This window comes from Rosa rugosa, chromosome 2, assembly GCF_958449725.1.
Source record: "Rosa rugosa chromosome 2, drRosRugo1.1, whole genome shotgun sequence".
NCBI classification, from domain to species: domain Eukaryota; kingdom Viridiplantae; phylum Streptophyta; class Magnoliopsida; order Rosales; family Rosaceae; genus Rosa; species Rosa rugosa.
The window spans coordinates 72,677,440-72,698,237 of record NC_084821.1 but is presented as its reverse complement, the minus strand read 5'-3'; the positions used below and the strand labels follow the sequence as shown (position 1 = coordinate 72,698,237).

Here is a 20,798-nt window from a genome sequence, read left to right as displayed (position 1 = left end):
TCCACGTATACGACACCGTTTTCCATGGCTTCTCTGCAACTCTCACCTCCGACCAAGTTGCCTTCCTCAGCCAACAACCTGTCGTTCTCCATGTCTTCGAAGACCGTCGCCGCCAGCTTCACACCACCTGCTCGCCGCAGTTCCTGGGCCTGAGAAACCAGAAGGGGCTGTGGTCGGAATCAGACTACGGCTCCGACGTCATCGTCGGAGTTTTCGATACTGGAGTTTGGCCAGAGCGTCGGAGCTTTTTCGATAGGAATCTCAGTCTGGTTCCGAAGCGGTGGAGAGGGGTATGTGAGACCGGAGTTAAATTTACAGTTCGGAATTGCAATAAGAAGCTAATCGGAGCTCGGTTCTTCATCAAAGGTCATGAAGCCGCCGCCAATGCCTGCGGTCTGATAACCGCAATCAACGACTCAGTTGAATGGCGGCGTGTAGGGAATTGGCGAGGGCTATTTTGAAGTTTGGGGAGATTTATGAGAGTTCTCTTGCAATGTTTAGAGGCAGAGAACCCAGACCAAGCAGAATAGCCAAAAAAAAAAAAATCAATGTCATTGGATGTGTCTGTAACTCTCTCTCTCTCTCTCTCTCTCTCGCTGAAGGAAGAAGAGGGGTAAGCAAATGTTGTATCTGGGCTTTGATTGCGGTGGTTTGTTTCTCCAAAAAATTGGCCGATTTCAATATGGGATGTTGCTAGAAGTTATTGTTTTGTTTATTATGATTTGGTTGGGCAATAATAAGATCATTAATGGACAATAAAATGATTATTAGAAGATAATAATAAGATTATTGGGGGATAATAAAATATTTATTGGGCAATAATAAGATTATTGGGGGGCAATAATAAGATTATTTATTTGGATAAACCTATTAAGACTTTCAAAATTAAAAACATCTTCATTTTTCACTAATTATTGACTCCTAATAAATTTGTTATTTGAGGGCAATAATATGATTATTGGGGGGCAATAATATGGTTACTGGGTATTATTAGGGGGCAATAAATTCAGACGCCGGAATCCGGTCACCGGTCGCCGGATTCCGGTCACCGGAGTCCGCGTCCGGCCACAGGTCACCGGAGTCCGAAAAGGTCTCCGATGACTTCTATCTCTAAGTGACAAAGATGGAGAGGGCAAAAATGTCTCAAAAATAAATAAAAAAATAATTGATTGGGTAATAGGGATCAATTTGGGTAAGTGGGCAATCTTTTAGAGTGTTTGGGTAAGTGAGTAATTTTTATCTTAAAATTGTGTAAATGGTCATTATCCCATAAAAAAAAGGGGCCGCGACCACTTACCCAATTTCAGCATGAACATTGCCCACTTACTCCACCAAGAGTTTTTTAACCCCAATTACCCAATCTAACCTATAGTGACAGTTTTGCCCCCCTATTAAACTCTATCCTCTCAGACTCTCTCTCTCTGTGCCGCACCCCACCTCCGGCTTCGCTCTCTCTCTATCTCTCTGTACCATGGCTGCTCCGGCGGCTTCGGGCCACCACCTCCGGCTTCGCTCTCTATCTCTATGGCAAGCCAATTCTCCGGCACCGGCTGACTGCCCGGGGAGTCGCGAACTGAGATCTTGGTGCCCGGCGCCGACATGGTGAGAAAGGTAAGAACCTTCGGTGATTGAGATCGGAAAATTCCTCGAAACCCGCGTCGACGTTCTCCTACTCCACAGTGTCTGCTCTCTCTGGCGCTCCGCCCTCCCTCCTCTAGACCCAATCGGCGCTCCTCCTCTACCCCCTCGGATTCCCTCACGCCGGCGACGAGCCCCCTGCCGCCGTCTCTCAGATCACCGTCTACCGCTTGCAGTCGCTGATCACCGGCGAAGGTTCCGATCACTACTCGGAGCTTGTGGAATCGGGTCACTATCGGACGTTGACCATTGAGTTTGATTGGAAGACCGGAGACGAAGCCACGGTGCCGCCGAATATGGTGATTGGGTGCCCAGAGCTTTACTGGGTGCCCAAATCATTTTCTGGTTTTTTTTTTTTTTTTTTTGCTACCCATTACATTTCCTGGCTACTGGGGGGCAGTAGACACATTATTGGCCCCCAGTAGACTTTGATACGAGGGACAGGGATCACTATAGTGTGGTGTTTTGATAAGTTACCTGTTGTTTTCTATGTATTAAAGACAAATTATCTGTGAATCCTACAAAATGGTTCATTTTTGGTGGTCTATTGGGAGGCAGTAGAAACATTGGACTTTGTATTGGGGGGCAATAATATGATTATAAATTGATCAATTGTTCCTGTAATGTATTCATTTTGGTTTTTGGAGTTCATACAATTCACTGGACGGCAATAATATGATTTTTGGGAGGCAATAATATGATTACTGGGAGGCAGTAATATGATTACTGGGGGGCAATAATAGCCGGATTCCGGATTTCGTTCACCGGAATCCGGTCACCGTTCGCCGGAGTCCGGTCACAGTTCGCCGGAGTCCGGTCGCCGGAGACCGCGCCGACCACTGGTCACCGGAGCACAGCAAGGTGGAAGGTGACTTCTCTCTCTAAGTGAGAAAGAAGGAGAGGGCAAAAAAGTCTCAAAAAAAAAGAAAAAAGAATTAATTGGGTAAAGGGGAAATAATCCCTTAGAGTGTTTTGGGTAAATGGGGTTAAAAAACAGTTGGTGGAGCAAGTGGGCAATTTTTAGCCTAAAATTGGGTAAACGAGCATTTTCCCTAAAAAAAACTGTTAAGAGCTGCCCTAAGGGACGGACTGCTAAGAAGACCTGCGGGAGTAGAGATTTTTATTTTTTTTGGTATTTTGCAAGGATAAAAATGAAAATGAAAATAAAATAAAATTAAAGGTGGATGATAAAAGCATCTTTTTCTAGCTAACCACAAAAGCAACAGGTACATGATACCACCGGCCTTAATGGAATCTCCTTGATATGATAATATTCCGTCTGCTGTCCAAGACAACGATTATTCCGGCTATTTTGTCATCTTCCTTTGCCTCAGTCTGAGAGCGACGCATGTTAAATGTGTTATGTTTTCTTTTCTCATTACAATACAGTCAATACTCGATATGATGATTATGTTTATTCATCTTGTTTTGCTGATTCGGCTAAATAACAAATAATTAATTCTCTTTTTGTCACCGAAATAGTGAAAAGAAAATAGTAACGATTATGTTTTCTGTACAATGCATGGGAAAACCTGAGAGTTTATGAGAAGATTGTCTTGAAATCCAGCAAGAAAAAGTTTGAGAATGCGGGGAGATGTCAAAGCTTAAGAAGCCTCCCAAGTGCAAGCTTGCGGAGTCCTGTATGCGCAGAATACAGGCTGATTTTATCGAGAGCAACATAGGCTGGCTCGTACGGCTATAGTACTTCCACACTGGCAAACTTTCAAGGCTACTCAAGGATCACAAAAATGCAGAAGTTGATTAAAGCACTCTCAAATCCTATGGTTTTCAAGACTGCAGTAAAATACATAATTGAAGATGCTGCATAAAGTCAAATTCAGTCCATGCAACTTCTGCCACATGATTTGCGAAAATCAGAAGCAATTAGTTCTGGTATTTAAGCCCCTAGTATGTTGAATTTACAGTTTGGGAGTTGGGAGACCTAGTTGCCACTTCCAATTCCTGCCAACTAGATGGACAGGAAGACCGAAAATTTTACATTTTAATATTGTAATGCACAGAGTGAACATAAGGATCTGATTCTGATCACGAGATGATCAACCATTCAAACACATGTTTCGGGCCTATATGCCATACCTAGTAATTCCATGAGGCTCAACTGGGGCTAGATTAATCTCTTGGGTTCTCACCTTGGCTTCACCCCAAATTAGAGATGCAGTTGCCGACTCCAAGCTCAACATTCTTTTTTTCCCATCACCTGGAGATCCTTCCAAAGTTAGTCCTCCAGGACTCTCATGTGATGTGAGGCAGCTTTCAGTGGAGCAATCAGCCCTTTGGGGATGGACACTAGTTAGCACTTCTTCTTCCGGACCATGAACTCCAGCCACATCTGTGGATTGTAATGAGTAGAAGCCAAGTGGGTCGAGGGAGGAACTTTTTGGATTCTTATTCCCCAAGCCATGACATTTATGGCCATCAGTATCAATGACTGAACCTCCAATAAATTGATCGGCAAGCATCTTACAAGCTCTCTCAAGCATGGCCATATATCTTCGCTCTGCATCCTGGCGAATCTGCAAGTGCTTCTCAGCCTACAGGAATATAGTAAGAAGATTAAGTAGCATGATGCAGATATCAAGTCCAGAAGTTCCAACTTCCTAGTAGGTGGTGAACTTAACACTTTGAACTATCAATTAATTATATCCTGAGCATAGGGGCGTTGTAAAATGCTGTATCAAAAGCAAAGTCACAAGCTAGGTAGATACACTGAAGATTATGGTTCGAAATTGTCAACCATATTTAAAGAAAATCCAGAGATTATCACAAAACCACTATCAAAACTTGAGTGTTCAAGGAATCCAGAAGCCAGGACTACAAAATACAAAAACGCATTTAATTTTAACCTACAGAATATGTTATTATACCTCAACTTGCACATGTAGTTTACTTTGTACTTCCATTTGCACTCGTAATGCCTCTTTGACTTCATAACCCCTAAAGATGAAATTTTGGTAAAACCCAACATTTTAATGCAAAATGACAGTCTATTAATCATAAAAAAGGTTATGAAGAGAGGATGTAAACTTGCTTACTCATTCATATCAGAAGTAGGCAAATTTGGCGAAGAATTACCAGTACCAGGGCTTTCTAGAAGGTATGAAGCTGACAATCCTCACAATGATTGGCACAAGAAGTCAGGCATAAATTTAATATTCTAATCATAAAGATACCTTTCACATGCATTTAAAATAGATAGTTAATGATTAGCCTCTATTGCATAGTATGATTTACTTGAGCCGACAATGTTATTTTCAAAGGAGAGTAAGAGAGAGAGAGAGAAACTACTGTTTTTGCACCTACTATTAAAGCATAAAGAAATTTTTTAGTACATCGTTCAATTTAAGCTTCAAAGGAAAAATTTAATACGGTCTCAGAGATCTTCAGCTCGAATTTCTGCAATTGCAGTTTCCCAGTTTATACTGAGTTGTATTTTGTCAGTCTCATAGGTGCTGGGGGTGTTAGGGATAGATTCTTGGCTATTTTCTCATAGCTTAAACTTTTGGAGTCCTAAGTTTGTCTAACATTGCATTCATGCCCATTCTCCATTTATTTTCAAGGGCAAGTGTAGGGTTACACCTATACGTTTCTCTCTGTCTGCATACATAAACATTTTTATGTTTAGGTCGGACATAATGTGAGGGATCATGTTTGCACAATATATATTGTTAGTCATTCCCTAACAAGCTTGTGGGTAAACCTTTAGCTATAAGTTTAGTGGTATTTCTCTCCACAATGTTGGATGATATCCCCAAGTTTGAACCCTCTTCTCTCGAAGAAGGAAGGAACAAAATAAAGTAAAACAAAAACAAGCTTAATCTTATGTGCACCTATATAACACCTATCTAACGAAACAAATTTGTGCACAAAGAGAGAGTTATAATAATAAAACCTACCATCCTTGGATACCTCATCCATATCCTTTCCTGCTTGCTTACCTAGCCTGTATTTCTGCAATGCAATATGAAATAGTAAGTCGAAACAAGTGGCTGAGCTCAGGATAAATGATGATGAACATTGAATAACAAAAAGAAACCTGTAGATGACTTTTTAAATGAAAAAGTGTCAGCCCCTTGACATTCATTGTTCGCATAATGGCCTTGGGCGTAGCTTCTGCAATATATCCAAGGGCGTTGGTCAGACTAGTAAATAGCATGAAGATTCAAGGAAACAATTATCAGCCATATATCCAACTTAAAGCAGAAGCAGCAGCTTTGATTCACTAGTAACAAAAAGCAAGCAGAAGCAACCACTAAGTGACACTCACAACCTCAAATTCAAAGGGTTGCTTTTGGTTGTTGAAACAAGCTTCATAGTAGGATAAGGGGGGCAAAGCTACATGCTGTAGATGAGTGAAAGGGATCTAATCCTAGCGTGTCGATGAAATTTGAAGACTCATCATCAGAGACAAGGAAGGAGCAAGAAGGCAGATACAGTATATTGAAAAAGAGGAAAGAGGAAAGAGGAAAGAGGAAAGAGGAACAGACTAGCGGCGCCACCAAGTTGAGTGACTGCGTCGACAAATCGTTCGTGAAGGTCAGCAGTCCAGCGGAGACGGGGTTTGGGATCGGAAGTCAAGACGAGGCAAGGGTCTGCTCGGTGATTGTGACCTTGCATATCTTCAATTCCATCGAGCGGAGGAGGAGGAGGAGGAGGAGGAGGCTGCATCAGTCTCGGAAACATCTTCCGTCACCACAGGTGCGGTGCTACTTCCTGCGGCTGCTAGCTTCACGCTTTCTACAGATTTGTCCTGGACGACTTCACGCTTTTCGGAGATTTGTCCATTTCTGCACTCTTTTCTCGACTCTCTCTTTGCCTTTCATCACCAACACACTTTTTTACTGATCCACAGGGCAAACCACTTGGCACTTGCAGTCAAGTCAACAACGCCTATTCACCCTGTCCAGTCCATGACCAGAATTCATAGAGAAATATCGATATTTTGAATAAAAAGATTTTTAATAAAAATATTGAGAAATACCGAATATTAATGTAAATTATATTCAAATTGTATATTAAAACCTAAATATCGGAAAATAATATTAGTGTTTATAAAATACAAAAATTTCGAGAAAAGTCCAGTACCATTTGGTTTAGTGGTATAGTCTCTCATTCGTAAGTGAGAGGTTGTGAGTTCGACTCACGAAAAACTAGTTGTAACATTTGAGTTGTTTATCTGATAAAAAAAAAAAAAAAATCGAGAAAATATTGAAGATATTTTAGTTCTTTACTTGAGTGCACGGTGTTGAGGGCACAAAAAAAAAAAAAAAAAAAAAAAAAGAGTAAGCTTAATTTAATACAAACATTGATGTGACAGTTTATTTACTGTGATGGTTTCGGCACCATTTTAGTAGAGTGTGAGTGATAAAATCATGACTTTTAGAGCAAAAAACAACTTTCAACAATTGAGGATTACAACAACTAATTGTCTATAAGCTAGGGTTTAGAATACAGTACTGAGCGCATTGTAGCTACGAAATGAAAAGTAAAATCCGTGTTGTGAACATTCTCTCTTCATTGATAAATGTTGGAGCATAAATCTCACAAAGTCAATGGTCCTAGACTACCTAAAGTATGCAGGCTGATGATTGATTTGTGTATATCTACTCATGTGAACGTGTTTTGTTTGTTGGAATGGATTTGATTCAAAGCCTGTAGCCATGCAAATGTTTGGCCCATCTTCTAGCCATGTAAGGATCATGGTAGTCCCAACTGTCTGCACTACTAGGCCTCCCACCAATAATTGGACCGCTCGTCCCTGACCCAGCAGAAGCTGCTTCAGCAGCACTAATATTACTTTTACCGTCTCCTATGCTCACCATAGTTTCCCCTGTTGTGATAGGTTCGTCAATCTCACCATCCTCTATGTAGCTGTATCCCACACAAATATGTCGACAAACACTCAAGTCCACTAAGATTTTCCTTTCTTCTCCGTTTCTTAGCTCTCCTATTCTTACAATCCTACTGCTGGCTTCCTCCGTTGTGCTGATCCTTAACTGGATTTCTCTAACAACACCACCTATGAGTCCTCTGAGGAACTCTTCAAATTCATGCATGATAAAACCATTTGAAGTGCCAAATCCAAATCCTACATGAAAACGATGCACTGGAATGGGCACGTCCATATTGAGAGCAGCATGGTAGGATCGAGTTGGGGTGTCAGAAAGATGCAGGATGCCCGAATTTTGATTCTTGTATACACGATCTTGAAGTATCTTGATCCCTTTCTTGAGCCCTTCCACTGGATCTGCTTGCCCCATGTAGAACAGGCGGTCAATAACCTGCTGGGCTGTTCGCTTCCCATAAGATGTCATGCGTCTTAGAGGGAAGACACGAGCAGCAGCTGATGAGTATGTAACAATGGCCAAACGATCAATAGGTCTAAGGGAGAAAACCACCAATGCCATGCACTGCTTGAGAAGCCTCAAGTGTGGTCCGTTGGGACTAGCAACCAAGACAAAATCAGTTGCTCGCTGCTCTGCCAATTTCACCGAAAGATAAGCTCTGTCCGAAGAGGCATACATAGTAGCATAGGGCTTTGGCCTGGTTGGCGATTGTAACAATGATGTGGAGCTATAGCTCAGGTGATGTGGGGGTGGATGATATGGGTGTGTGGTGCACCAGGACGGTTGAAAGCTATGGGGTGGAGTACTAGGTGGTAAGGGTGCTAGAGAGAATTGGAGACGGGGGAAATTAGGCATGTGATCAGGAGGCTCAATTGGGTCGTCATCATCATAGCGAGCAGAGCGCAGGAAAGAGCGCCTGTGGATGCGGAAAGTGGCTATAGAGTCATCAAGGATTTGGAGGATGGGATCAGTTGGGTTGCAAGAGGAAAGGGAACCACCAGGTGGGTTCAGATTGCGGGGCAGCTGAGTCCAATGGGCACGGCAGATGGGGCAGGTGACACTACCATGGCGGACATTGGAAGAGATGCAGGCAAAGTGGAATGCATGGGAGCACTGGGCCGTGAATATAGCCTGCCCTGAGATCCGTCCCTTGCTATGGTAACTCAGAGGGTCTAGACATATTGCGCACAAGTTCTGCCACAAGAATCAACAAATAAAAGGTTCAGAAGACTGCCGTTACAAGGTTGATATTGTTGGAACTGCATTTGAACAAGTAGGAGTAGGCCTAATGCTGTCTTAGTATAAAGTTACTATTAGTAGCTATGCAATTAGAAACAGACTCGTAATTAAAAGACCATAGAAAATATGATACATATGGATATGGAATCTGTCATAAATCTGATGTACTGCTGTAGTTAAATTGTTTAGCACTTGCAATTGACTAGATTACATGTTACAGCATTAACATTCCCTACTAGATTGTGTGAAAATGATTAATCCAGCAAGAGGAGAAGTAAGAAATTGGTTTGCTTGTGTGTTGTGAACCGAGAAATGTGAGATTAAGATGGTTGAATTGAAACAAAAGGCTTAATAAACTTAGATAGAAGGAGCAGCACCGTAAAAGTAAGTGAAAAGATGCGGATATTGTTGCAGGAAAAAAAAGAAAAGCAGAAGAAGAAACAGCCGAAGATTATGGTATGTATGGGGTTACCTTATTAGAAGAAGAAGAAGAAGGTACATTGTTAGAATTGGTGATTGCAGATTCCGTCTCCTTTGCAATGCATTCTTCTTCTTCTTCTTCTTCTTCTTCTGCTGCTGTGGAGTTGGTGGGAGACACAGCCGAAGAACCTGAGATCTGTAAATATAATATAAGATCTAAATTAAAAAAAATTAAAAAAAATACAGGAGAGTGAAACAGAGGACATAAGAATTGAAGACTGACAGAGGCAGTGGCCGTGGTATGATCGAAGAAGACGATGGGGTCCACAAGAGGCTTCCTCCTGGAAGAGAAGGAACCACCACATGCATTGGCAGCTGCCACCACCATCTTCTTGGCCGCTTTTCGCAGTCCTCCTCCTCCTCCTCCCATCTTCTCCAATTCTTAACAGTGCGCGTCTCGGATGGATCGATATCAGATCCCCCTCCTTCCTTGCTTGCTTCCTTCCTTCAATTAACCCAGTTGCCTGCTTATAATGAATTATAGTGGCAATGGCCTCTCAATCGCTCGCTTCCGTTTCTTTCATGGGATTAATTCACACAAGAAAATGAAATGTTTGCTTTGGGGAGTCGACGGCTTCTCTCTCCTCCTCCTCTTTCTGGCTCAAACCCACTCCACTTATTATACCCCCCACACTTTACCAACTAAATATTCCCACGGACTACTTTTTCTATGGTTTCTCTTCTTTTCTTTTCCAACCCACTTCTTTTATTTTACCTTTTGTTTTTTTCTCTAGCTCCCCAGTTTGCTTTCGACTTCATCTTCTCCCTCGAGGATTCTCTTATTCTTAAAAACAGGTCAAAGATGTTCTGCTCAGTTTAGCTAGGAAAAATCTTTACTAGTTTGGAGAAACTTTTTTTTTTTTTTTTTTATCAAATAAGAACTTCATTAATAATGAACTTCATTAGTTAGGAGAAACTTCATCGATAAAATTTGCAAAAATTGTAACTATTAGGCCATTGCAATGAATGTGGTCTCATTAATAAAATGCGGTGATAATAAACTTGGTGGTTCTTTTTTAGATAAAAGTGTTTATCATAGACAGATAATTTCAGATTATCATGTGTACTGTAGTTCTAGCCAATGTGAACAATCACATGACAAATACTTGTTTCCGTTTCTTAGATATATATGAATCAATTACTTCATGACAAATACCATAGTCCAAGATGCTATTGATCCTAATCACCATTTGCCATTGTCACGCGGTATTGTAAGACTATAGAATAATTACTTCATATAATTTAATGATATATAAACTTTTGGTGATTCAACATTTTTTTTTTTAGAATAAAAAACGGTCATTCAACACTTTGATTACCTGATATTTGAGAAATATTATTTTGATCGCTCAACTTGATTTTATTATTTTTACAAAACTCAACTTTGAGGCATGACGAGAAAAGAATAAAAAATATTAAGAATTAACAACGGGAACAGCCCATCATAACATGGTCTGAAAAACAAGGTAATTGGAAGACAGAAGAGGCAAAAAGAGAAAAGAACCGTTAGACTGGACTTGAATTTCGAAGTTTCAAACAGGAAAGAACGTTGCCGGTTTGACTCTTTCAGTATTCTGGGTCTTTGGACTATTTTATAAATTATTGTCACGGGGAGGGGCCGGCGGACAGAGCAAAGCAAATGGTTGGCGCCAAAAAATGCTTTTCTTCCCCTTCATTCCATATGTGCTCGCTCACTCGCATCAAGTTTACTAGTTTAGTCCCTACCTAGCTCCCATGTCATTTGAAATTTCAGATCAAAAGTTCAAAACCCTGAATGTACAAAATTTCCCTTTGATTTTGGAAAACGACTGATGCTGCAGTAAAGTCTAAAGTTCACTATTGACAGACAGTATCGAGAATCTCTCTCTTTTGCGAATTGTGACTGACATGTGGTGAGAAAGCTTTAGTTTGCAACGATATGTGCTTATCTATCTTGTGCATGAAAAGAAGGAAAAGAGCAAAGGTTGCTGGTGTCCACAATACCTCGCTACTTGCTAGCCTACAAAGCACAACTATGTTTGAATGCAAATATCCTTCGATCGGGAATTTGACCTGGTCCATCAAATCCATTAACTTGAAAGGGTTCAATTGGATTTTGAATATTAAACAGATAAAGGGGATGGCCTGTAGGTCTAATTACATGGAATGCTCGATCATTTTTGTCTTATCAATGTCTTTACTAATATGATTTTCTTTTTTCTTTTTCTTTTTTTAAGTATGATAGGGTCGATGTTATCTTTGCTGTTAATCCATCATCTTCATCGTTTTTGCCATCTCTTTGCTCAAAGATTCTCCTCTATCATTGTTTGGTCAACTTTTGGCATGTTCTAATAATTCAGCCATACTTTGATAACTAGATACCTAGACTGATACAACTAACTAGCTATATTTTGTAACCTTGTGCTTTGGTTATTCAAACCAGAGTTTGAGCGCGGCCTTTCCTAGGTCCAAAAAGAGTTCAGTGTTGCAGCTTGAACAAATAGATGGAGTGGTTCAAAAAGCCTCAGAAAGTACTTCATCACAATAACAAATGATTCACATTAGCAGAGGAGATCGCAGACTGTTTAATATAAACAGGCAAGTGCTACCGAAAATTTAAAGGAAATCATGAATCAAGTACTTGTCTGATAACCACGAGCAAAATATGATTATATTTTGAGTACATTGTACATTTAATCTTTTCTGATGTTCATCATCTCAATTTACATGGTTGGCAAAATTAATTAATTCAATTCCTCTTCTGGTGATCAATCTGAGAAGCATTCCGTTTTGAGTATCCCATCTCCCACATGTGTGGTAGGAGCTTCTCTTGAAGCAGTCCCCAAATCTCAGCAGCTTGAGGATGAGATTTGTCCCCCACAAAAAATACATGACTCCTGCCCTTCACTTGTATTTGACTAAAACCAGGAACCTTATTCACATTCCTCTCCTTCATCTTTTTTCTTACTCGAGCAAATTCATCCCATTTTCCACGTGCAGCATAAATTATAGCTAAGAGTACATACCCCCCAGAGCTACCTGGCTCTAGCTCTTGAAGTGCCTCTCCAATAAGACTTGCCATTGTAATATTTCCATGGAACCTATAAGCACCAAGCAATGCTCCTAGAACGGCAGCATCCTTCTCAGAAGCAGGCATCATGCGTACTACCTTCGTAGCCTCATCCACTAGTCCTGCTCGGCCTAAGATGTCCACAAGGCAGGAATAGTGCTGGGCCTTTGGTTCTATACCACAAACATGATTCATTGAATTGAAAAGCCTCTGACCTTTGTTGACAAGACCAGCATGACTACAAGCTGATAAGACTCCAACAAAAGTAATGTCATCTGGCTTGGCTCCTGATCTTAACATGTGTGCGAAGACCTGCAATGCATGGTGACCATATCCGTGATTTGAATATGCTAATATCATTGCATTCCATGATGCCACATCCTTAGCCCCAAGATGATCAAAAACAAACCTAGCAGAAGTAACATCCCCATTTCTGGAATACATAGTGACTAGTGTATTCACAACGACTGTGTCATGCTCAAACCCATGTGATAGGACCAGTGCATGAGCTTGCATTAGCTCCATCATGTCCTCGCATGAGCTCAATACGCTAGCGATGGTAGTCCCATTAGGTCTAAAGCAAAACCGAAGCATCAGAATTAGGTGCTTTAAGGCTTGTTCTTTTGGCCCACTTTTGGTATAACCATCAATCATCAGATTCCAAGTAACAACATTCCTTTCGTGCATGAAACTGAATAGCTCACCGGCTTCTGCCATGAGGCCTTCGTCAACATATGATGCAATCATAGCATTCCAGGCAGCTACATCTTTGTTAGGCATCCGATCAAAGTACTCTCTTGCAAGTTTAGTCATCTTGTTATGTGCCAACCCCGTAACCATAGTAGTCCAAGAAATTGCATTCCTCTGAGGCATTGAACTGAAGAGTTTGATGGCTTCACTTACTCTATTTGCATTAAGAAGACCCAAGATTATGATGTTCCAAGAATATAGGTTCCGTTGTGGCATATCATTGAAGAGGCAAAGTGCGTCATCAAATTGATCATTCTCAATAAGAGCCTTGATCATAACTGTCCATGAGACTGTGTTCCTTTCAGGCATAAGGTTAAACACACGGTGCGCTTCATCAATCATGTTGTTGCGAGCGTAACCCAGGATCATAGTAGTCCAGGACACCACATTTTTGACAGGCATACGACCAAAAAGCCGACGGGCCTCGTCAACTTGTCCGCAACTGAGATACCCGGATATCAAACTGGTCCAAGAATACACATTTCTGTTTTCCATGCGATCAAAAACTTGACGAGCCTCAGCTATACGGCCTGCCTTGACATAACCACTAACCATTGCAGATTCAGCAACAATATTACTGGTGGGCATGGCCTGAAAGAGCCTCTGTGCATTGGGAAGATCATCGTTCTTCAAGTAAACATTGATCATGGACGCATAAGAGACAGCATCTCGTTGAGGCATATCGTCGAACAGCTTCCTTGCATCTTTCACTTTGCCACAGCGCCCCAGATTTATAATCTCACAGTTACAGCTATATGTATCACTTTTATACCAAAGACTCAGGTTTGGCTTTTGACGACGACGACGACCGGCTTCAATCGAATTCAAGTTTGGCTCCACCTGAGCAGAAGCATTCAACTGTCTTGGGGACGAGGATTTTTTTTTGACTTTGTCAAGGGGAACCCAAAGGCTTCCTAGGCCCAAGATAAACCCCTTCGGCGCATGTGAAATGCTCCAACTGTGCATTGCAGCAGAGTGCCTCGCCACTTTGACAACTTCGGGGTTCGAACCTAGCCCAACTAGGCAAGAACCACTAAGCCACTTGCAGTGGTTGACATGAGATGAGGATGATTACTAGACACTAGTACTACCAACAGCATATGGCGGGCCCATACTGATACCGTCACAAGTGAACACTGAAATGGTTTACGGTTGGCCCGGGTGATATACCCTAGCAATAAACCGCTACCACTTTATTCATCGAGGTTCCAGGTTTGAGGGGATTTTTTTATATTATTATTTTTTAACTTGGTTAATGACATGAAAAAATAGGTGATGACTGATGACAATTGTCAAAGAAGAAATTTTTCAATGCATAGCAAAACAAAAACTTTAATTATGCAACAAGAACTAGTTATTCGATCTATTTGGCGTAATAATTATTTGAAACTTCTTAATTTTTGCTTTCGTAAGTCTGGTACTCTAACTCACCTGTTTGTCATTCATTTTGTTTGCTCCAACAACTAAACACTGACAAACTCAATTTGTAACCTCAAAATATTAAGCCATAGTCGATTGTTTGAGAAGAGCACTCAGTACCCACATCTGTTTTGTCATTATCAACATTCACTATAGCATTCTAGTTGGTTCACATGAATCATAAAATAAAAATAAACTCTCATTTCAGAGCAAGTCCAGTAAAGAGTTTAGAGACAACCACACAGATTTTACAGAGACCCTTGAGATCACTATTCATGTTGGTGAGAGGGGAAAAAGTGGTATTCACTTTCAAAGTAGCTTGGCAGTCATCGGCAGCAAGAGAAGCAACACCTGCCAAATCAGCAAGCTCAAAGAAGGTTTCGGAATTCAGGTCGTTGTAAGCGAGTTGCAGCGCAGAAATGGCCTTGTTGTAATCATGGTAACATCTTTGCAGCTGCTGCTGGCTATGCCCTGCTGCTGTCTTGTTTAACAGGCGGGCAACATGCTGTTGGGTGGTGGAGGCATTGAGGTACGCCAACCCAAAGGAGATGTAGGCAAGCACATAGCTGTCAGCAGTTGGAGTCCTTGGGTCGCTATAGAGAGACTCCACACAGAACGAGTAACTCGAATAAGTTTTCCGACAAACAGCGTCTACAAGCTTGGTTGGCTGAATTCCAGCAGACTTGGTAGTAGTGGTAGCAGCACATGGTAATGGTATGAAGAAGAAGAAGCATTGAAACAAGGATAGAGTTGAGAGACTCAGGATATGATAATATTTCACCATTTTCTTATTTGCCTTCTTCGATTTTCAGTTTTTTGTTTTCTTGGTTGTATTATAAGCAATTGATCCAGTGAAGCAACCAAGGAGAGTGAACGTGACATTGGCATATATAGATGCATAAAGACATGCATGTCTGTCCTGAGCAATAAGGATAAAAGGATACATTTCGATCAAATCAATATAAGGTCCCCCCCCGGAGATTACTAGTTAGCATTCGGCATTCATAAAACATTCTTACGTCTCATCTCGATCTGTACTCCCAATGGGACGGGACAGAGGAACACCGAACACCATTTTCACAACTTCAAAGGGTATATATATGTACGAGTCATGTTCAGATAGTTAATTATGTGTCCCAAGTCAAATGGTTGCTCCTCCTTCCCCGCTCCCTTTTTCAGTTTTTCTACATATGCATTGGCACTTTTCCAAAAAAGAGGGGGAGGGGAAAACTTCTTTATCCATAAAATTTAGATCTAAATTCATTCAAACTACATTATTTCTATCATTAGTGACATTGTACTTTAGTTAACGGTCCTCCTACTCTTACCCTTTTTCAAGAGCAAGTTAATAATCCTCGCTTTCTTTTTGTCCCATCGAAGAAGATTCTGGGCTGTGGTAGAAGACAGCAAAGAGATCAACGTCGCGTTGGGTAATGGATGACCCGCCACGTGAAAGCGTGGGCACTGTGTCTTCTTTCTTGATCTTTATATTCCAGTACACTTCACAGCAACTTGTAAAGCGAAAATAATAATAATCACGGAACAGGCTGTCACTACTCACTACTCACCAGAACCAAACAGCATTCATAGCATAAGAGCCATCATCATCATCATCTCCCGCTGCTAAACCTCCACTAATACAAATTCCGCCCCACCCACAACCACTCTCGCATATTACGCTTAAAACGATTAGGTGTAGGAGATGGCCCCACTCCCATTCCCTAATAATATGCAGCTGCCTATGATTAAGCTTAATTCCACAGTTAGCACCAATGCTTAGTTTATTCAACAAGCTATTATTAAAACACTGATTGAAGTAATAATATGTCAATATTCCGTTCAACAACAAAACATGATATGCTAATCAGGTACTACTCAGACAAATATGCAATGAACTTAGATTAGCATAACAATACGGAGCTGCATGTATATATACATTACAAAGGACATGAAGAGGATCGCTCTACTATTTGAGGTACTAGATATCATAACATCTATGCACAACACAAGAAGAACTGGTACAATACACTAACTAGATAAGAGAAAAGATTTATAAGTACATTGTGAATTCTACAGATATGTGTAATCATAACTTGAGTCCGATAAGTAGGAAAGAGCAACGAGAGCGGGGAAAAAATCAAAATGTATACAGAAAGAATAAAGCTTGAGAGCTTGTTACTTCGGAACAAAAAAATGCCTACAGAGGGATATCGAGGAAAACCTGTCACAATTTATGGCCAGCCTAGAAGGTATTGCACAAAAACTTCCAAATACCATAATAAGAGTCATTCTATGGATTGATGTTGCATTCTCGCATATACATGTGATCATAATCAACATATTTTGCCCAGTAATTTCTGTATTTGGGTATACCTATCTCAAGCCATGGTTTCATGTTGCCATTATAGTGTATAACAGCTGCTCGATCAATCTCCTTCTGGTTAACACTAGGGTTATAACCAAGCCCCAGCACATGCCACGAACGATCAAGTGGATATGTGCGTTTCCAAAAAGTTATGAGACCAGGTGGTAGCGTTCCCAACTTCCACAACTGTCTATCATGATTCTGTACACACAAAAATAAACTCGGTTCACATAGGTAAAGAAGACAAAACACAGGCCGGTAAAGTACGGCAACATGAATGTATCTTAGAGGGATGCAAATTTTGATCTGAATTATGCCTACATCCAGTAGAACAGAAGTCTAAAACTCAAATCCATGTTTTCCTGATCATGTTATAATTGAATGAGAGCTAAGGAGTTTCCGTAATCAGCTAGTTTCCATTCAAGAGTAAGAGTTTTGTTGCACACATAGTAATTCTTAAGGAAATGAAGCAGTCAAGCCAATCAATAAAAACTTCGAGGAAAAAAGAAAAGAAAAATGAAACCATTAAACTTACCAGCTTCTGCCATCTGTGGTATAACTCTGTGATGTTTTGCTTCTTCCATTGCTCCAAATCAAAGACATTCATTCCATATGCCCATCCACAAGCATGAGGGTCAAAATTCTTTGAGATAAGAGGATTTGAAAAGTTAAGATACCGGTCAAAGCGATGGAAGCTTTCTCCACAAGTCTCTACGGCCCCATTAACATTTCCCTTCAAATCAAGGGACCAGAGCCCTGTAAGATCCTTCTGCACAACTATATCATCATCCAAGAACAGCACTTTGTTGAGCTTTGGGAAGATCTCCGGAAGGTAAAACCGGAGATGGTTCAGGATAGACAAGTACTTTGGGTTTCGGAACTTCAAATTTGAATCAGAATTGGAGCGATGAGTCCTAAAGTAATAATCTATCATGGATGCAGAACCCAACTGCTTCAGAACAGGACTGTAACTTGAATTCAACCATGTAAACTCTTCAATATTTTGAACCTGAATAGTGGCTTTGCCGGGTGGATTCACCAAAAACCACATTCTCATCGCAGCATAATTTAGCCTGTCAGTGACAATGTGGAAAACATGGTTTGCAGGGTCCTGCCAAGATACCAAGAAGTTGATCAGTTAGAGATGTGAACCAAAATTGAAGGTCCAAGACATGAACGGAAGATACTTGATTGGTGGTGGGCAGCACCAAGGGAGAGGATACCTTAGCATGGGTAACAGTTGAGTTTACGACAACTGCCGCTGCCAATACATTGTCTGAGAAGAGTGCATAGTGGTACAGCAGGGGATCTTCTAATCTCTCTTGATTAGGAAAGTTCCTTTGAGAAGAATTTAAGGAATAGTATTCAGTGGTGAGGCGCAAGGGAAGACAGTGAAGTCCCTTAGGAACTGTTTTTGCTGTTAACTGCGTTAAGAACATAGTCTGCTTCTTGTGGACCCGGAGTTGCTCGTCCATCGAATGGAGCATAGCTCGAAGCTTTTTCACCATAGCAGCGCAGTCGTCTTGAATCTGCTTTCCTTTAGCCAATGTCTGTTCCATTGCCTTCAACTTATCATTCGCACTGCATCAATACAAACCATTATACCAGATGAAATAAACGAAACAAAGAAAGATAAAGGGGTAGATCGTGGTAGAAATATGGAAAGACTTAGTTTTTTGAATCAGAAGACTAATAAAACAAACATAATCATACAGGAGAAGGAATGACAAACTCGGGTGAGCTAGCAATGCTAAATTTCTGTTAAGAGAAGACATACTTCCTTGGCAGGTCAGAATCCTTGCTTGCATCCGCAAGTGCTCGCTGAACTTCCTTTATCCGCAGTCGAATCTCCCTTGTGAAATGGGGATTGTTTCTTGTAGCTGGAAGAGATAGGTAGACCTTTGCCCTGATGAGCTGATCTTTCAGATGTCTTACTCGACCATCCGGAATAGTCGTTTCATGATTATTTTTTTCTGATATAGTTTTGACAGATTTTCTTTGATCAACCTTGACGGAGGTTTGGGTGGATTGCTGGTCAAGCTTTATTTCCAGGAAGAAGAAGCAGAGCCATAAAAAGATGAGAAAAAAAAAAAAAAAGAATTCCGTTTAGTTTAAGGAACTAGAATTGGAAGCAAGTAACAGAAATGGATACTATTTATTGCAGAAAATTGCACATAGTTCAATTAGAAGTCTGCCAAAGGGCAGCCATTTCCAAACATGTCAACATGAATATAGCATTGGTCTATATGTTTTAGTATCAAGAAAACCTAACTCACAAAGGGGAGTCATTTGCAATTGTGAATAAACAAAGCCTGGTAGTCGAAGATGTCCAAAACCAAAATAGTTTATTCATAACTTAGGTAATGATAATCCATCAAACCCAGGGCAAAGAGAATAACTTTACATTTGTGAGACAACTAGAAGCTGTTAAAGACATCAACGCATGTAACCAGGGATTCAAATATGCTAACTAAAGACTAAAGGCAAAATATCATAATTTGTACCGTATTCTGCGAGGCATTATTAGTATTCTGCTCAGAAGTTGCTGGTTTAGCACCCGAGTCGGCCAGAAGTTGGTTTCCTTGCTCAAGTGTTTGAGTGACCTGTACGATGGGGTTGTCTTTTTTTTGAGATAGATCTTGTTCGTTGGTGGTGGTAGACAACACTCTAGCGGATACTGATTGCCCATCCAACAAGAATAAATCAGTAAGAGAAGAAATGCAGCCAAGTTGATTAGAAAGACCAATTTGTAGAAAGAAATAAGGAAATTCGAGTACCTTGGTGGGAGTGATTGGTGCTGGCTTCGCTCTCCTTTGTCTCTGGAAGTGACTTAGTAGAGTTGTCGGAGTATACGACTCCAATGGGTTCTTTGAGGGTGGATAATTCCTATGGGCAACAAGAAGAAGAAAAATCTGAAGGTAAGTAAAGTATCACCTCTCTGGGTGCGGGTGCTACAATTAAATACAAAAAGCAAGGGAAAGGAATGAATTTTAAATAACCTGGGGAAGCAGATTTAGACGGCCAGTTTGAGCATTGAAAGGCTGTACGTGTGCGGTAATTGAAAGGTAAGATTATTAGTGTTGGATTCAGAAAATGCAAAAGTTAAAAAAGATCCACCAGAGACACAGCACAGAGAATGAAGAGCAACTTACGAAAGCAGTAACATCTTGAGCAAATTCGTCTCGGGCTGCTGCAATTGGCAATTGGCAATTGGCTTCAGCAAAGGGAAAGGGAAAAGGAAAAGGAAAGAAGCAAAGCAATCGAACAAGTGAACTTACAGGAGGAAGAGGAGGAGGTGTGAATGGAGCCAAGACGATCGGTGTAAAGAATAATGGGAGCAATCACTGTTACAAAGAGCATGAGCATCACCACATTCCTCACCATCATCTTTCCTCTTTTTTTTTTTTATACAGAAAACGAAATTCCGACCAAGCCCAGAGGCGGAGAGCCGGAGACCAATCCTGAAACTCTCTCTCTCCTCGGCCTTTTGGTTCTCAGCGGTGGACGCTCGGAAATGGTGGTCTTGTTAGCCAAACAATTGAAATTAGAGAGCAGAGCAGGAGGATCTGTCACCCGCTAGCATTTCTTTCCTAAATTGGTACGACGGCAGAAGAGAAGATAATGAATGAAGCAGACACACAGAAGAGAAGAGATCAAATTAATAAAGACACGGCCAATACTAATATTGGGTTATTACAACATTCCAATTACAATTTACAGTAAACCAACTATATATTTTCCTTTCAGTCGCGGGAAGGCCGCGTCAAGTACACGTGAGGGATGGATCATCGGCACATAGGTCAACATCCACACACGCGTGATTGACGGCTCTCTCTCTCTCGCTCTCTCAGCTCTTAGTTATTATAACTTTTACCAAAATTTATTCAAAAAAAAAAACTTTTACCAAAATCTCTCAAACCAAGACACAGTCAGTCACACAGCAAATTAACTAGGACTATTCTTCTTCCCTTCTTTCTTTCCGATATAAATTGAA

The 20,798-nt window shown here is 40.8% G+C and overlaps 5 protein-coding genes across 8 annotated transcripts; all 5 read right to left on the bottom strand.

Annotated features, from left to right (window-relative positions):
- Positions 1 to 3,376: 3,376 nt before the first annotated feature.
- On the bottom strand, positions 3,377 to 6,513 carry LOC133730070 (protein PHR1-LIKE 3-like). 2 transcript variants are annotated; one of them, XM_062157738.1, is made up of 6 exons: positions 6,144 to 6,513; positions 5,693 to 5,769; positions 5,553 to 5,607; positions 4,692 to 4,770; positions 4,524 to 4,593; positions 3,377 to 4,190 (listed from the first exon to the last, which is right to left on the bottom strand). In XM_062157738.1, the coding sequence occupies exons 1-6, from the start codon at positions 6,337 to 6,339 to the stop codon at positions 3,723 to 3,725; spliced, it is 945 nt and encodes a 314-aa protein (XP_062013722.1). In that variant the 5' UTR covers positions 6,340 to 6,513; the 3' UTR covers positions 3,377 to 3,722. The 2 variants fall into 2 exon arrangements, with proteins under 2 accessions (XP_062013722.1, XP_062013723.1); XM_062157739.1 differs by having other exon boundaries at positions 4,692 to 4,761; positions 6,144 to 6,511.
- Positions 6,514 to 7,151: 638 nt separating this feature from the next.
- LOC133730069 (probable E3 ubiquitin-protein ligase WAVH2) lies at positions 7,152 to 9,919 on the bottom strand. Its single transcript, XM_062157737.1, has 3 exons — positions 9,445 to 9,919; positions 9,214 to 9,357; positions 7,152 to 8,696 (listed from the first exon to the last, which is right to left on the bottom strand). The coding sequence occupies exons 1-3, from the start codon at positions 9,589 to 9,591 to the stop codon at positions 7,302 to 7,304; spliced, it is 1,686 nt and encodes a 561-aa protein (XP_062013721.1). The 5' UTR covers positions 9,592 to 9,919; the 3' UTR covers positions 7,152 to 7,301.
- A 1,891-nt stretch (positions 9,920 to 11,810) lies between these two features.
- On the bottom strand, positions 11,811 to 14,157 carry LOC133730066 (pentatricopeptide repeat-containing protein At4g02750-like). Its single transcript, XM_062157732.1, has one exon. It carries the CDS (start codon positions 13,984 to 13,986, stop codon positions 11,950 to 11,952), a length of 2,037 nt encoding a protein of 678 aa, XP_062013716.1. The 5' UTR covers positions 13,987 to 14,157; the 3' UTR covers positions 11,811 to 11,949.
- Positions 14,158 to 14,510: 353 nt separating this feature from the next.
- LOC133730068 (cell wall / vacuolar inhibitor of fructosidase 2-like) lies at positions 14,511 to 16,160 on the bottom strand. The gene has a single exon (XM_062157736.1). The coding sequence runs from the start codon at positions 15,221 to 15,223 to the stop codon at positions 14,639 to 14,641; it is 585 nt and encodes a 194-aa protein (XP_062013720.1). The 5' UTR covers positions 15,224 to 16,160; the 3' UTR covers positions 14,511 to 14,638.
- Positions 16,161 to 16,563: 403 nt separating this feature from the next.
- LOC133730067 (probable galacturonosyltransferase 4) lies at positions 16,564 to 20,490 on the bottom strand. 3 transcript variants are annotated; one of them, XM_062157734.1, is made up of 9 exons: positions 20,083 to 20,490; positions 19,957 to 19,991; positions 19,804 to 19,845; positions 19,582 to 19,690; positions 19,310 to 19,481; positions 18,582 to 18,854; positions 18,028 to 18,385; positions 17,340 to 17,915; positions 16,564 to 17,005 (listed from the first exon to the last, which is right to left on the bottom strand). In XM_062157734.1, the coding sequence occupies exons 1-9, from the start codon at positions 20,189 to 20,191 to the stop codon at positions 16,730 to 16,732; spliced, it is 1,950 nt and encodes a 649-aa protein (XP_062013718.1). In that variant the 5' UTR covers positions 20,192 to 20,490; the 3' UTR covers positions 16,564 to 16,729. The 3 variants fall into 3 exon arrangements, with proteins under 3 accessions (XP_062013718.1, XP_062013717.1, XP_062013719.1); XM_062157733.1 differs by having other exon boundaries at positions 19,957 to 19,994; positions 20,083 to 20,489; XM_062157735.1 differs by having other exon boundaries at positions 18,582 to 18,844; positions 19,309 to 19,481; positions 19,957 to 19,994; positions 20,083 to 20,488.
- Positions 20,491 to 20,798: the final 308 nt, after the last annotated feature.

Excerpts from the sequence above, each read along its gene's own strand:
- LOC133730070 (XM_062157738.1), bottom strand. The coding sequence starts at position 6,339 with ATGTTTCCGAGACTGATGCAGCCTCCTCCTCCTCCTCCTCCTCCTCCG. Across the intron at positions 5,608-5,692 it reads ATTTAAAAAGTCATCTACAG|AAATACAGGCTAGGTAAGCA; the intron begins GTTTCTTTTTGT and ends ATTGCATTGCAG. Across the intron at positions 4,594-4,691 it reads CCTACTTCTGATATGAATGA|GGGTTATGAAGTCAAAGAGG; the intron begins GTAAGCAAGTTT and ends TTTCATCTTTAG.
- LOC133730069 (XM_062157737.1), bottom strand. The coding sequence starts at position 9,591 with ATGGGAGGAGGAGGAGGAGGACTGCGAAAAGCGGCCAAGAAGATGGTG. Across the intron at positions 9,358-9,444 it reads ATACCACGGCCACTGCCTCT|ATCTCAGGTTCTTCGGCTGT; the intron begins GTCAGTCTTCAA and ends TTATATTTACAG. Across the intron at positions 8,697-9,213 it reads CTTCTTCTTCTTCTAATAAG|AACTTGTGCGCAATATGTCT; the intron begins GTAACCCCATAC and ends TTCTTGTGGCAG.
- LOC133730066 (XM_062157732.1), bottom strand. The coding sequence starts at position 13,986 with ATGCACAGTTGGAGCATTTCACATGCGCCGAAGGGGTTTATCTTGGGC.
- LOC133730068 (XM_062157736.1), bottom strand. The coding sequence starts at position 15,223 with ATGGTGAAATATTATCATATCCTGAGTCTCTCAACTCTATCCTTGTTT.
- LOC133730067 (XM_062157733.1), bottom strand. The coding sequence starts at position 20,191 with ATGATGGTGAGGAATGTGGTGATGCTCATGCTCTTTGTAACAGTGATT. Across the intron at positions 18,855-19,309 it reads AATAATGCCTCGCAGAATAC|GGAAATAAAGCTTGACCAGC; the intron begins GGTACAAATTAT and ends CTTCTTCTTCCT. Across the intron at positions 17,916-18,027 it reads CAACTGTTACCCATGCTAAG|GACCCTGCAAACCATGTTTT; the intron begins GTATCCTCTCCC and ends GTATCTTGGCAG.